Below are 14,749 nucleotides of genomic sequence, written 5' to 3' on the forward strand. Positions count from 1 at the left end.
CTCCATAACTTTGTCAATTTTTAAGATTTTGAGCTCAAATTTATTTTGAATAGCGCTCTAAATGATTTTCTTTAAAATCTAGTACAGTAATTCATAGCAACTCATAAAACTACAGTACCAAAAGACTTTTTAAGGCGGGACCCAAAAAATTTTGAAAAAATTTTTTTTTCAATTTTTTCAAAACTCCATAACTTTGCCAATTTTCAAGATTCTGAGCCTAGATTAGTTTTAAATAGTACCCTCAATATTTTTCCATAAAATATAACATAGGAATTTACAAGAACCCGTAAAACTACAGTACCCCATAACTTTCCGTGTAGAGACCCAAAAAATTTTTGTTTTTTTTTTTGAAAAATTGGAAAAAAATTTTCAAAATTTTTTTTTTCAAACTTAAATTAATTTTACTGATTTTGTTGAAGTTTTTCGCTATATTAAAATTGATTTTAAAAAATCTGCACCCATTGCTTAGGTGCAAAATGTATCCCTCTACCCCTTTTCAGGTACACTAAGAATTCAGCGAATTCAGATTTGCCAAACATCAAAACAATGGAATTTTTCATTGTTTCTCACGTGTAGCAACTGATAAAAACTGATAAAAGATATCAAAATTGATCCTATGACGTCATCATGTCTTATGACGAATTCCACCCCCCGCTGACTGTGAGAAAAGTATTTAAAAACTTGATTTTTCAAGTTTTTCCCTAAAAACTTTTTACACTTTCTCTATGTAAAAGTTCAAAAAAACATGCGAAAAACTACAGTAACCTTATTATTTTTGATATTTTTTATTCAAATTTCTGAAATTCTGACTCTACCTATCAATTATGGTGCATCGTTGAACTCTGTACACTCGGATGACCTGAGTGCTGAGGATTATCAAGTTTTGAGGAAAAATGAGACAAAAATTGAGTAAGTTCATTGATTTTTTGCTAATAGAAAGGTTTTTGAAATTTTGGAAAAATTAAAAAAAAAATTTTTTTGAAAAAAACTTGTTTAAAAATAATAATTCCGCCAAATTATCGATTTTTTTGGTCGAAATCTCAAGTTTTAAATGTTTTCTTTAATTTTATTGAATTCAGCGTCATTGATTACCCCTATCCCAAAATTTTGGGCCTTCTAGCTCAATTTTCAAGAATTGGCTGAGTAGCGACCCATTGCGATACGGAGTTTGGTCAGTTTTAGTGCAAATGGCTAAAAATTTAGGATTCTGGGTTTCCAAGTATGGCAAATTTAATGATAATGTTAGTTTTTCAAAACTATGACTCCGTATCGCAGTTCTGAGTCGCTACTCAGCCAAATTTCAAAATTTTGAGATTTTGAGCTAGAGCTCTGAAAACCTATAGATAAGGGTAATCAATCACGCTGAATCCAAAAATAACTTCTAAAACCAAAAATTTTAATTTTTTCCAGAAGAATCCACAGAATTCAGCAATTTTTCAAAGCGGAGCACCACGAATCCACGTGGCGAGACTCGATTTGCAGTGCATTCCACTCGTTTTCACTGTTCCCGCCAAACTGCTTTGCGGCTCCGCCAAACGACAAATAAATCGATATTATTGATTTATGAAATGACATGATTTTTTTCTACGACGCACAATAAATTTTTGTGATTTTCTGATTTTTTTTGATTTTTTTTTGGGTCTCGTCACGAAAAGTTGTGGGGTACTGTAGTTTTTACCGGAATTTCTAAAATTTTTATTTTATCTTTTACGTGGGTAGTTTTCGCACATTTTAAGCCAAAAATGAACAAAATATCTCAAAAACTAAAAAAGTTACAAAATTTTTAAAAAATTGAATAAAAACGTAAAAACTCAAAAATTGCCAAAAAACATTCCACGTCGGGAACCACGTCGTTTGATTTTCGAAAGTCGATAAATCGATATTGAAAAATTTATTTCACAATATTCAAGATGAAATTGTGGTCGATTTTATTGGTGACCATATCGATTTTTGGCATCTGCCACGTGGAACCATATGAGCTAAGTAAGTACGGGGGTTTGACGCCAAGATACGGTTCGATTCTACAAAATTATCGGATTTTTCGGGAAATTATCGATTTTCTTGAGAAATTATCGATTTTCTGGCGGAAATATCGATTTTCTTGCTAAATTATCGATTTTCTTGCGAAATTATCGATTTTTTCGCGAAATTATCGATTTTTTCGGGAAATATTGATTTTCGGGAAATTATCGATTTTCTGGCGAAATTACCGATTTTTCGCGAAATATTGATTTTTTCGCGAAATATTGATTTTCGGGAAATTATCGATTTTTTCGCGAAATTATCGATTTTTCGCGGAATTATTGATTTTCTGGCGAAATTATCGATTTTCTTGCGAAAATATCGATTTTCTTGCGAAATTATCGATTTTTGGCGAAATTATTGATTTTCTTGCCAAATTATCGATTTTTCGCGAAATTATTGATTTTCTTGCGAAATTATCGATTTTCTCACGTGTCGAAAAGTTGCCCTTATTTTTTATTTCTGTCAAGAATGCAATTTCAGGATTTAATATAGGAAGAGGCAGATTTTCTTGCGAAATTATCGATTTTTTCGCGAAATTATCGATTTTTTTCCCGAAATTATTGATTTTCCAGGAAATTATCGATTTTTAAAAAATTATCGATTTTTAAAAAATTATCGATTTTTAAAAAATTATCGATTTTTAAAAAATTATCGATTTTTTGCGTAATTACTGATTTTCGATAAATTATCGATTTTTTCGCGAAATTATCGATTTTTGATATTTTCGATGAACACGTGGAGTTTGTTATTTATTTCTTTTTGAAAATGACGTGGAGAGGACGGTAAAAAAAAGCCACGTGGCCATTGCGATTGCGAAATTATCGATTTTTGATAATTTATCGATTATTCGCGAAATTATCGATTTTTCAACAAAAATTTATTGATTTTTTCCAGGTTTCGTCGATTGGCCTACACCCGCCCCGCCGACCTCAACAACTCCACCAGTGTAAGTCTATCCGTTGTCCCGTTAGTTTATCCCGATGACCGCTCTTTTTCAGATCCTCAACCAAACCACCACCTGCTGAACAGTTTAATTCGCTGACCGACATTCTCGACCTAATTCCAATCGAAGTGTAAGTTGTGAAAATTTGACATCGATAATTGCTCGGCGGCGAAAAATTGGTTTTTTTTTTTCGAAAAATCGATAATCTATGTTGATTTTATTGATTTTTTTGGTCGGATTTTTGAAGAAAAATCAATAATTTTTATTGATTTTTTGTTCAAAAAATCGATAACTTGCGTCATTTCTTTTATCGAAAATCAGTAATTTCGCAAAAAAATCGATAATTTCGCAAGAAAATCAATAATTTCGCAAGAAAATCGATAATTTCGCGAAAAAATCGATAATTTCGCAAGAAAATCGATAATTTCGCAAGAAAATCGATAATTTCGCAAGAAAATCGATAATTTTGCAAGAAAATCGATAATTTTGCAAGAAAATCGATAATTTCGCGAAAAAAATCGATAATTTCGCGAAATTATCGATTTTCTTGCGAAAAAATCAATAATTTCACGAAAAAGTCGATAATTTCGCGAAAAAAATCGATAATTTCGAAAGAAAATCGATAATTTCGCAAATTTTCTGTAATTTTTCAGCTGGCTTGTTGTACTTTTCCTGGAATCTGCGTTTGTTGGAGCATTTGGAGCATATTGCTACTGGAAAGTTCAACAATGGCGCGACGAGAAAATGGCAAGGGAAAAGGCTTGGGAAAGGCGTCTGGCACGAGTTTCTGAAGTTTCGGCTTCGAAAAATCGAAACGCTGGAGGTGTGGATCCTGCAAAAAGACCGAGAGAATCAGCCAAATGGCTGAAACATGTAAAGGAGGTGACGCTGAAACGGGGTGGAGTCGAGCTGCTGCCGATGGAGGATGTGATCGTGAAAAATAAAGAGGTAGAGATTTTTCCGAAAAAATTTGAAAATTTACGTGTCAAAAATCAAGGAAAAATCTTGAAAATGAACAAAGTTATGGGTTTTCGAAAAAAAAATTTTTTTTTGAAAATTTTTTTTGTAAAAAAATTTGTTTTTTCAGAAATTCAAAAAGCCACAAAATGAGCTTCGAGAAAATGAAGTGTGGGTGGAAAGACAAACGGGCCCTGATATTGATAAAGATTCGGACCCAAAGACGGAAAATGCATTGGATGAGCAGGATTATCAGCTGGAAGATGGATGGCACGGCAAGTCAGGTATGGTTTTAAAATCAGGTTTTAAGAAATTTTACTTTAAACATTGCAAGTTATTAAATTAAACATTAAACTCACAAAAAGATTGCGCTCATTTTAAGACTATATTCAATCGAATATCTTTAAAATTCGCAGAGTTATGTAGTTTTGAAAATAAAATTTGAAAATTTGAAATTTTTTTTTAAATTTTTATTTTCTTGAAAGCTCGAGCTAACTTTCAATTCAAAACCGATTTGGCGTGAATTTTCAGATTTAGCACGCCTAGAGCTTTCAAATAACACCCATCATGACTAGGTTTCGCCTGTTTTGGGTCCCCAAGTTTTCAAAGTGGACGGAGCTTAGTCAATATGGGTGTTAAATGGAAAGTCTTGACACGCTGAATTAAAAAATGAGCAAAAAATTGTAAAAATTTTTTATGTTTTCCAAAAATCTCAAAAAAAAATTTTTTTTTTTTTAATTTTTTTCTAAATTTTTAGACTTTTTTTGCACCAACTGAGAAATAATTAACAAATTCAAAATAATCACATTGAGACCTTTAAAATAAAACCCATCATGACTAGGTTCCGCACATTTTGGGTCCCGCCACGAAAATGCCGCCGGGAGTACTCTGGTTTTCGTGGTGGGACCCAAGAATTTGCAATTTTTAATCTGAAACGTTCAAATCGGTTTCGTAGAAAATTTTAAAAGTTTTTGAAACAAAAATTTTGAAAAAAAATTTTTTTTTCGAAATTAATTTTTTTTGGAAATTTTGAAATTTTGTTTTTTTTTCTACTTTCAAGCCAAACAGTCCAATTTTCATTCAAATTCAAAATTCCAATTACAGTAACCTACAGTAACCTACACAAATTTCAGCTCTCAACATCACACGTAAAGAATTCAAAAAGCTGTTCACCAAAATGAGCTATAGCCCGTCGATGTGCTCTATCATACCGGGAAAAGAACGCGATCCGTCGAAAACTGTAATCGCAAATTGGTTCGAATGGTGTCAGCCAGAATTTGAAATTCCGATTGAGCTGACAGCGATGAGCGCAGGAAACCCCAAGCTTTGCAGGTGATTTTTCGGCAAAATTTTTTTTCGGCTGAGGAATTTAGAGTTTTTAATTCGAAAATTAGATTCAGCTGCTCATTAGCTTTCAAATGACACCCATCATGCGACCGCTTTGGGTCCCGCCACGAAACCCAACCTGGGGTACTGTAGTTTTCGTGGTGAGACCCAAAATGGGCGGAAGTTAGGCATGATGGGGGTCATTTTGAAGGTCTCAACGTGCTAAATTCAAGTTTTTAGATAAAATTTAAAGAAAACAGATACTTTCTGAAAATTTTGAAGTTCTAAAAAAAATTTAAAAAACTTTTTTTTTAATATTTTAATTTTTTGAGACCAATTTTATTAAACTTCCAAAATAAGAAAAATTCTACATTTTTTTTTTTTTGAAATTTATACATTTTTTGTGCGTCAAAGCCAGTTTTTGGGGGGGGGTCATTTGAAAGGGTATGACGTGATAAACTTAAATTATTGCACAAATTAGTAGAAACCAAAAAACTCTTCAAAAAGTTGAAAAAAAAATTCTGCAAATTTTTTTATTATTTTTCAAATTTTTCAACGTTTTTTTTTCCAGAGACCCAAAAGTTCAAGCATGGGATTCAACATCGTACTTAGTTGATGACACCCATTTCATCCATGCCTCAACCGTAACAGCCCCTGGAAAAGAGTATATTGGAAAAGCGATCATTTGTCAGGCGCCGTTTGACGATAAGGAGAAAGGACATCCGGATACACGGGAATCTTTTTGGCGAATGGTTTGGGACACGAGAGCTACTTATGTGGTGATGTGCTGTCAGATTATGGAGAATGGAGTTCAGAAGTGTGGAAGATATTTTCCAGGTTAGACTTGAAAAACCCTATTTTCTTAGATCTTTCTTAACTCAAAAACTAGAAGAGCTATAAAAAAGTTGTTAACTGTAAAATTGTAGCCCGTATAATTTTACACATTTTGTTAGTTGAAAACTTTTTGATAGCTTTCAAACTGACGAAGTTATAAGAGTTTGAAACTGAGAACTCGACTTTTTTTCGAAAAATGATTGGCTCAGCCGGTAACAGGTGTGGTTGGTAGAAAATAGGCCGAAGGTTTGATCCCCGTAGAGGTCAATTTTGTTTTAACGATATTACACGTTTACTAGGTTTTGGAGTCATTGGCTTATCGGGAACAAGTATTTTTGCTGAAATTTCTAGTTTTTTAAAACAATTTTTTGATAAAAAATTGATTTTCACAACTTAAAACAATTTTTTACACGATTTGGTATACATTTTCGGAATCTCCATGAAATTTCACACTGGAAACTTTTTTTTTTGAAATTTGGAAATTTCACCTTTGGCTCAGTCGGTAGCATGGATGACTGGCGTGAAATAGGTCCGAGGTTCGATCCCCGCAAATGACAAAATTTTTGTTTTTACGATATTGCAAGTATTCTATGCTTTGGGGTCATTGGCTCGTCTGGGAAATGTTTTTTTGCTGAAATTTCTAGTTTTTTCACAATTTTTCGATAAAAAGTTGATTTTCACAACTTAAAACAATTTTTTACTTGATTTGATGTACATTTTCGTGTTTTCCATAAAATTTCACATCGGAATCCTTTTTTTTTTTGGAAAGTTTTAAAATTACTCTTTTGGCTCAGTCGGTAGCATGGATGACTGGTGTGAAATAGGTCCGGGGTTCGATCCCAGAAGATAGCAAAATTTTTTGTTTTTCACGATATTACATGTTTTCTAAGTTTTAGAGTCATTGGCTTGTCGGGAAATAGTCGTTTTTGCTGAAAATTCTAGTTTTTCACAAGTTTTCGATAAAAAAGTGGATTTTCACAACTTCAAACTAATTTTCACACGATTTTATGTAAATTTTCCGGTTTTCCATAAAATTTCACATCAGAATCTTTTTTTTTTGGAAAATTTAAAAATTTCACTTTTGGCTCAGTCGGTAACAGGTATGACTGGTGTGAAATAGGTCCGGGGTTCGATCCCCGCAGAGGTCAATATTTTTTGTTTTTACGATATTACACGTTTTCCATTTTTTGGAGCCATCGGCTTGTCTGGAAAATGGTTTTTTGCTGATATTTCTAGTTTTTTCAGAATTTTTCGAAAGAATTTCAATGATTTTTTAACACAATTCAACCGTTTTTTTTCTATAATTTCTTTTCAATTTCCAGATGAAACTGGCGCCACCGAAAACTATGGGTTTGCCGAGGTTCAGTTATTGGAGAAACATGAAATGCTCAACGGACATTTGCTGACTCGGAAAATCGAACTTACAAGCGGCACTTGGAAACATTCAGATGATGATCCGCCGATCCGTACAATCACCCATTTTCAGTTTTTGAAATGGAAGGAAGGAGAGGGTTTGGAAGGTGAAATGAGTATGGACGCATTCAACTATGTCAACCATCGGACCAGAAACAATTTGGTAAGAGATTTAAAAAAAACACTCAAAAAAACAAACCTAAATTTTTGAAAAAATTTTCAAAAAAAAATTTTTTTTTAAAGATTTTTTGGAAAAATTAAGAAATTTTGACAATTTTCTTGCTCATTTTTGCTTTCAGCGTGTTGAGACCTTTCATTTAAGTCCCATATTGACTAGGTTCCGCCCACTTTGAAAACTTGGGGTCCCGCCACGAAGGGTTACTGTAGTTTTCGTGGTGGGACCCAACGTGGGCGGATTCGCGGCAAATAAACGGTATTGGCCTGGTGAAACAGAAAATGTATATTAAAAATAAAGAAAACAGTAAAATGCTGAAAATTTGGAATTCGAAAAATTCAAAACAAAAATTTTTTTGAAAAATTTTGAAATTCAATAAAGTTGCTAGTTTTGAAGATTTTTGATGTTTTTTTGGCCTAAAAATTGTGTAAATTTTCAAATTTTGAAACTAGAAAAATGAGACCCAAAATTTTCCAAAAAAAAAGTGTTATTTTTTTAGGACCCAATAATAGTGCACAGCTCGCTGGGTACAGGACGTGCGTGTGCATTTGTCGGAGCCGAGTACATGTTTCAAATGATTAATACCAAAAAATGTGGAACAGCTCGCTTCTTTCAAGTGGATTTTCGTACAAAGCGTTTGGGAGCCCTGCAGAACGGGAAGCAGCTTTTCTGGGTTCAGAATATGGCTTTTGAACTGTTGATTAAGGTTGGTTTTAGTGCTAAAAAGTTAATGCGGTAAAAATTGAAAAATTATGGGTGTCTAGAACTAAAAAAACCGAATTTAAATTTATTTTTATGAGTTTTTGCTCAAAAAAGTGGATTTTCACAAATTCAATTAGTTTTTCACACGATTTTATGTAAATTTTCGGGTTCTCCAAGAAATTTCACATCGGAATCCCTTTTTTTTGGAAAATTTGAAAATTGCACTTTTGGCTCAGTCGGTAACATGGATGACTGGTAGAAAATAGGTCTAAGGTTCGATCCCCGCTAATGTCAATAATTTTTGTTTTTACGACATTACACGTTTTCCATGTTTTGGACTCATCAGCTTGTCTGGAAATAGTATTTTTTGCTAAAAATTCCAGTTCTCAAAAAAAAATTTTTGTCATTGTCACTTTTGATGTTTTTGATAATTTTCAACAATTTCCAGAAGCTCAAGATGCATCACCTCAAATTTGAGATGGAGGAGCAATGGAATTTCTTGAAGAACTACTCGAATAAGGAAACTGACAAAGCAGCGCGCGACACTCTCGCAATAACCGACCAACAAATGTGTGGACAAACGGTATCATTCAAAGGAGTTCCCGGGCAAAAAGTTCGCATTTTGATGAGGTCCATCAATGCGGAGCAGGAAATGCTGGAGGAACAGAAGACACAGGAGGCTACTGATAAAAGTGTGAAGCAGGTGATTTTTTGAATTATTTCGCATAAAGCCAAGAAAATTCTCAGCATTTTGAGTGTAAAATCGTTGAAAAATCATGAAAATTGACAAAGTTGCATGTTTTGGATTTTTTTTAACTTTAAAAAATGTTTTCTCAAAATTATTGACTCTTCTCAGAGGAAAACCTAAATTATTTAAAATTTTGAATTCACCCAACTGAGACCTTTTATTTGACATCCATATTGGTTCTCTCGGGTCCCGCCGCGAAAACTACAGTACCGCCCCTCCACTCCCGGGCGATTTTTGTGGCGGGACCCAAAAATCGGGAAACCTAGGCATGACGGGTGTCATTTGAAAGCTCTTTGTGAGCTGAAACTGAAAATTTGATAAAATTTGAGTTCCGATTTTTTTTTTGAATTTTAATTGAATTTTTTTTTCAATTTTTCAAAATTTTCAAAATTAAAAATTTGAAAAGTTCGTAACTTTGTCAATTTTCAAATTTTTTTGCTCAAACTTTTTGTAACAGTTGAATAGTTATATATTCATCTGAAAATTAAATTTCTAAAAAAATTGATTGATTTTCGCGCCCAGACCCAACCCATTTTCAGCGCAAAGTCGGAAATGCGAAGAAAACCGGTGGGCATTGAAACTCGAATCTCGATATGGCAACTTCGATCAAAAATTTTTACTTGTGATTCAATTCAATCGATTTTTGTAGAATTATGTGTGTATGCGTATTGAATAAATGGGATTTTGATGATAATTTGAATTTCGCACCAATTTTTTGAGTTTTTGCTCGAAAAAATGGATTTTCACAACCTAAAACAACTTTTCACTCAATTTTATGTAAATTTTCGAGTTCTCCATAAAATTTCACATCGGAATCTTTGTTTTGTGGAAAATTTAAAAATTGCACTTTTGGCTCAGTCGGTAACAGGGATGAATGGTGTGAAATAGGTTCGGGGTTCGGTCCCCGCAGAGGTCAATATTTTTTGTTTTTACGATATCACACGTTTTCCATATTTTGGAGTAATCGGCTTGGCTGGAACAAGTATTTTTGCTGAACATTCTAGTTTCTTTCACAATTTTTCGATAAAAAGCGGATTTCCACAACTTAAAACAAATTTTAACACGATTTTTTGTAAATCTTCGGGTTTTGCATGAAATTTCACATCGGAATCTTTGTTTTGTGGAAAATTTAAAAATTGCACTTTTGGCTCAGTCGGTAACAGGGATGAATGGTGTGAAATAGGTTCGGGGTTCGGTCCCCGCAGAGGTCAATATTTTTTGTTTTTACGATATCACACGTTTTCCATATTTTGGAGTAATCGGCTTGGCTGGAACAAGTATTTTTGCTGAACATTCTAGTTTCTTTCACAATTTTTCGATAAAAAGCGGATTTCCACAACTTAAAACAAATTTTAACACGATTTTTTGTAAATCTTCGGGTTTTGCATGAAATTTCACATCGGAATCTTTGTTTTTTAGAAATTTTAAAAGTGGCACTTTTGGCTCAGTCGGTAACAGGTATGACTGGTGTGAAATAGGTCCGGGGTTCGATCCCCGCTGAGGCCAATAATTTTTGTTTTTACCATATTACACGTTTTCCATATTTTGGAGTAATCGGCTTGGCTGGAACAAGCATTTTTGCTGAAATTTCTAGTTTTTTCACGATTTTTCGATAAAAAACGGATTTTCACACGATTTCATATAAATTTTTGTGTTTTCCATAAAATTTAACATCGGAATCCACTTTTTTTCGAAAATTTTAAAAAAAAACGCTTTTGGCTCAGTCGGTAACAGGGATGACTGGTGTGAAATAGGTCCGGGGTTCGATCCCAGCAGAGGTCGATATTTTTTGTTTTCACGATATGACACGTTATCCATGTTTTGGAGTCATCGGTTTGTCTGGAAAACTCAAAATCAGTTGATTTTTATACCGATTCATTGTAAAATTTGAACAAAAAAAAGAAAATTTTAATAACATGATTGTGAGGTTTCATGAGTTTTCATAACAAATGTAATGCCAGGTTTTTTCATCATTTGATCATGTGAAATTTGGCCAAGTGTTATAAATTCAAACTTCAAACTGTGTGTGCGCATGGAAAAGTGATAGAGTATTTGTATTGAGAGACATGATTTTGCACTGATAAGGGTTTTTTCACATCATTTCACATTATTTCCTAAATAATTCAAATTTTGAAATAAACTTTCAGAAAAAGTCATGCCCGAGAGAGTATCACCCACATTACTGAATTTACCTATAGCAGTCGCTAAGCAGGTGTTGGAAAAATTGGAGCCCATGGATCGGTGAGTATTTTAAAGTATGCTTTTAAGCTAAAAATATTCTTTAAATCAACTGAAATTATTTTTGGTAATTGTTCAAGAATTTTGTGGGTTCCTGAAATAAAACAATGAATTTTTTCAATAAAAATAAACATAAAATTTTAAATTAATCTCTATATTTTCTTTTAAAAAACCAATACTAATATTTTTTCAAAAATGCAAAAGTGTTTTTTTAGGAAATTTTTTTTCCAAACTTTTTTTGAAACGGTTCCTCTAAAAATTATCAAATTTGCAAATTAAATTTTTTTTACATATATGCACTACTCTAATTTCTTTTAGAAAGCAAGACAAATTTTCGAAAAATTTTCATTTTTTTTTGGAAAATTTTTGGGCAATTTTTTTTTGTTTTTTTTTATTTATATTTTTTAGATTTCGCTTAAAATCATCCGATTTAGTGATCAAACTGGTGTTTATTTAAAATAAAAATGTAAATTCCCAGTGTTCACTATAGTTTTCAAAAAATTAAATTTTATTTTTCAAAAAAAAAAAACCTTTAAAAATTTTTTTCGAAATTTTTGGCCACTTTTTGTCAAAAATCAAAAAATCTGAATAAAAAAATTGTTAATTGAAACTTCAATTTCTTTGAAAAATCAACAAAAATTTTCAAATTTTTTTTTGCATTTTTAGGAAATTTTTGAACAAAATTTTTTTTCAAAGTTTCACCTGATTCGGCTATTAAAATTGTTGTTCATATGAAAATAAATAAATACATTTACCCAGCTAACTAAGCATTTATTGGAATATTTCTCTGGAAAAATTGAAATTTCCAGCCTGACCTGCCGAAAAGTGTGCAAAAGTTTGCGGACCGCCATCGATACCATTGGAATTAATTTTGACTCAATAACTTTCGAAGTGGAAGATGATTACGTTAAAATTATTATCAAAAATCTTATTATCCACTATACAAACTCAGAAATTGCGGTAGATACCGAAAAGAAAAAAATCATAAAAACACAAGACTTCATGGAAAGAGCTCTCAAGGATTTGGGGACTTTAATAAAATATGCAAAAATGTTGAGGATCATGGAAAGGGAATTCCACGAAGACGTGACACCTTTGCTAGAAGTTTTAGAATCCAAAAAACCGCTGTTTGCACACCAAATCATACTTTATGCTTTTCGGCTCAGTGAGATTCAATCTATTCTACCGTACTTCGATGCTAAATCACTTACGGGTATTATTTTGTGGGATATTCCTGAAGAACCCGATTCAAGTCATTATTTCGAACAGATTACTCAGTTGGAGCAGTGGAAAAGTGCAAAGTTTCTTCTTTTTCGAGATTTCTCCTTCGACAATCTTCCATTCGAACAGTTATTCCACTTTGAGAAATTCATCATTGAGCTGGAAACTTTAACAATCGAACATGCTATCAAGATTAGAGATGTAAGTTATTTGGGCACCTGTAGGGATACTGTAGGGGTACTGTAGGGGCACTGTAGGGGTACAGTAGTGTGTTTATACTGTAAGGGCATGAAAGGGGTACTGTAGGGATACTGAGGAGTACGATAGGGTACTGTAGGGGTACTGTAGGGGTACGGTAGTGCATCTGTAAGATACTGTACCTGTTGGGATACTGTAAGGGATACTGTAGTGCACCTGTAGAGATGCTGCAGGGATACTGTAGTGTTCCATGTTGTAGGGGGTAGGGTAGTGTACCCTGTGTACTGTAGGGACACTGTAGGGGTACGGTATGGCGCCTTCGAGGTTACTGTAGGGATACGGTAGTGTACTTGCATGGATGGTGTAAGGGTGCGGAGTGTTGAGATACTGTAGGGGCACGGTAGTGCATCTGTAGGATACTGTACCTGTTGGGATACTGTACTGGATACGGTAGTGCTCCTGTTGTAGGGGGTAGAATAGTGTAATGTTTATACTGTGGGGATACTGTAGGGGTACGGTATGGTACCTTCAAGGTTACTGTAGGGATACGGTAGTGTAACTGCATGAATGGTGTAAGGGTGCGGTAGGGTTGAGATACTGTAGGGGCACGGTAGTGCATCTGCAGGATACTGTACCTGTTGGGATAATGTAAGGGATACTGTAGTGCCCCTGTTGAAATATTCAGGGCTTTTGCAAAAAAAAATTTCGGAAGGATTTTTGTTCTTGATTTTTAAATTTTGCTTAATTAGTTTTATGTTTAATCAAAAAAAAATCCATGTTTCCCAACAAAAACACGACAGCCCTGAAGATAATGTCTACCCGAATAAACACTGCAGGGGTACTGTAGTTTTCCATATTGTAGGGGTACGGTAGTGTACCTGTAGGGATACTGTGGTATTACTAGAGTTTTCAAAAAAAAAAAACGTTGTGTATTGTCTTTTCTCCCCTCGAAAATAATGCTTCAAGTTAATTTAAATTAATTTAAATTTTAGGATCTCATGAAAAGAGATACATTCCGAGAATGTACCATCTGGTTCAAAGACAATGATTCATTCGACGAAATATTTTCACCGGAATTGAACGAGCGTTTCACAATTCGTTTTGAAGAGGAAGAGGATTTCGAATTTGGATATGAGAGCGAATTTAAATTTTTTGTGAAGAGAAATTGAATTATTTGTTTTAATATTGATTTTTTGTCTGAAAATTGTCTATTTCAATAAATTTTTACTTTAGAGATTTTAAATTGGAGCACTAAATTGCTGGCAAATGCTGTTCGGCAAAATTTCTCGCCAACAAATTCGACAAATCGGCAAATTGCGAGTTTGCCAATTTACCGAAAATTTTCAATTCCGGCAATTTGCAGGTTTGCCGATTTGCCATTTGCCGGATATTAATAGTGCTTAGAGGGCCGATTTGCCGGAAATTATCGTTTTTCCGGTAAAATCGGCAATTTGCAGGTTTGCCGTTTGCTATTTGCCGGTTATCAATTTGCCGGAAGTGTTTAGAAAATTTTTTTATAAGACGGAAACCTGGAAACAACAAATTTGCCGAAAATTTTCGTAAATTGCCGTTTTTCCGGCAAAATCGACAAATCGGCAATTTGTCGATTTGCCGATTTACCAAAAATTTTTAATTCCGGCTTTTTGTCGGTTTACCGATTTTCCGGAAATTTTCTTTGCCGGAATTTTTTGAAAATTGCCGTTTTACCGGCAAAATCGACAAATCGGCAACATTTCGGCAATTTGCCGGTTTACCGATTTGCCGTTCGCAGGATATCAATTTGCCGAAATTTTTCGAAAACTGCCGTTTTTCCGGCAAAATTGACAAATCGGCAATTTGCCAATTTGCCGATTCGCTGGGAAGCCCACCACTGATTTCAACTATGTTGTGATATTTCCAAAAACGACCCCAGTCACCGGTTTTAACATCAATAGTCTGTGGCCTACTTGACTAGACAGTCAATATTTAC

The 14,749-nt window shown here is 33.7% G+C and overlaps 3 protein-coding genes across 3 annotated transcripts; all 3 read left to right on the plus strand.

Moving 5' to 3' along the window:
- The first annotated feature begins 703 nt into the window (after window positions 1–703).
- Window positions 704–1,617, plus strand: Y54F10BM.22 (Neuropeptide-Like Protein). The gene is made up of 2 exons (NM_001381769.3): window positions 704–909; window positions 1,411–1,617. The coding sequence occupies exons 1-2, from the start codon at window positions 746–748 to the stop codon at window positions 1,544–1,546; spliced, it is 300 nt and encodes a 99-aa protein (NP_001366822.1). The 5' UTR covers window positions 704–745; the 3' UTR covers window positions 1,547–1,617.
- Window positions 1,618–1,849: 232 nt separating this feature from the next.
- On the plus strand, window positions 1,850–9,817 carry Y54F10BM.3 (Tyrosine-protein phosphatase domain-containing protein). Its single transcript, NM_001381770.1, has 11 exons — window positions 1,850–1,983; window positions 2,920–2,971; window positions 3,024–3,098; window positions 3,622–3,916; window positions 4,056–4,209; window positions 5,059–5,257; window positions 5,823–6,088; window positions 7,408–7,661; window positions 8,173–8,379; window positions 8,824–9,078; window positions 9,663–9,817. Exons 1-11 carry the CDS (start codon window positions 1,911–1,913, stop codon window positions 9,699–9,701), a joined length of 1,869 nt encoding a protein of 622 aa, NP_001368044.1. The 5' UTR covers window positions 1,850–1,910; the 3' UTR covers window positions 9,702–9,817.
- A 1,422-nt stretch (window positions 9,818–11,239) lies between these two features.
- On the plus strand, window positions 11,240–14,016 carry fbxa-219 (F-box domain-containing protein). Its single transcript, NM_001027739.2, has 3 exons — window positions 11,240–11,364; window positions 12,171–12,783; window positions 13,773–14,016. The coding sequence occupies exons 1-3, from the start codon at window positions 11,279–11,281 to the stop codon at window positions 13,947–13,949; spliced, it is 876 nt and encodes a 291-aa protein (NP_001022910.1). The 5' UTR covers window positions 11,240–11,278; the 3' UTR covers window positions 13,950–14,016.
- Window positions 14,017–14,749: the final 733 nt, after the last annotated feature.

Source organism: Caenorhabditis elegans, chromosome III (genome assembly GCF_000002985.6).
Source record: "Caenorhabditis elegans chromosome III".
NCBI classification, from domain to species: Eukaryota; Metazoa; Nematoda; class Chromadorea; order Rhabditida; family Rhabditidae; genus Caenorhabditis; species Caenorhabditis elegans.

Excerpts from the sequence above, each read along its gene's own strand:
- Y54F10BM.3 (NM_001381770.1), top strand. The coding sequence starts at position 1,911 with ATGAAATTGTGGTCGATTTTATTGGTGACCATATCGATTTTTGGCATC. Across the intron at positions 1,984-2,919 it reads CGTGGAACCATATGAGCTAA|GTTTCGTCGATTGGCCTACA; the intron begins GTAAGTACGGGG and ends GATTTTTTCCAG. Across the intron at positions 8,380-8,823 it reads CTTTTGAACTGTTGATTAAG|AAGCTCAAGATGCATCACCT; the intron begins GTTGGTTTTAGT and ends AACAATTTCCAG.
- Y54F10BM.22 (NM_001381769.3), top strand. The coding sequence starts at position 746 with ATGCGAAAAACTACAGTAACCTTATTATTTTTGATATTTTTTATTCAA. Across the intron at positions 910-1,410 it reads AAAAATGAGACAAAAATTGA|AAGAATCCACAGAATTCAGC; the intron begins GTAAGTTCATTG and ends AATTTTTTCCAG.
- fbxa-219 (NM_001027739.2), top strand. The coding sequence starts at position 11,279 with ATGCCCGAGAGAGTATCACCCACATTACTGAATTTACCTATAGCAGTC. Across the intron at positions 11,365-12,170 it reads AAATTGGAGCCCATGGATCG|CCTGACCTGCCGAAAAGTGT; the intron begins GTGAGTATTTTA and ends TGAAATTTCCAG. Across the intron at positions 12,784-13,772 it reads ATGCTATCAAGATTAGAGAT|GATCTCATGAAAAGAGATAC; the intron begins GTAAGTTATTTG and ends TTTAAATTTTAG.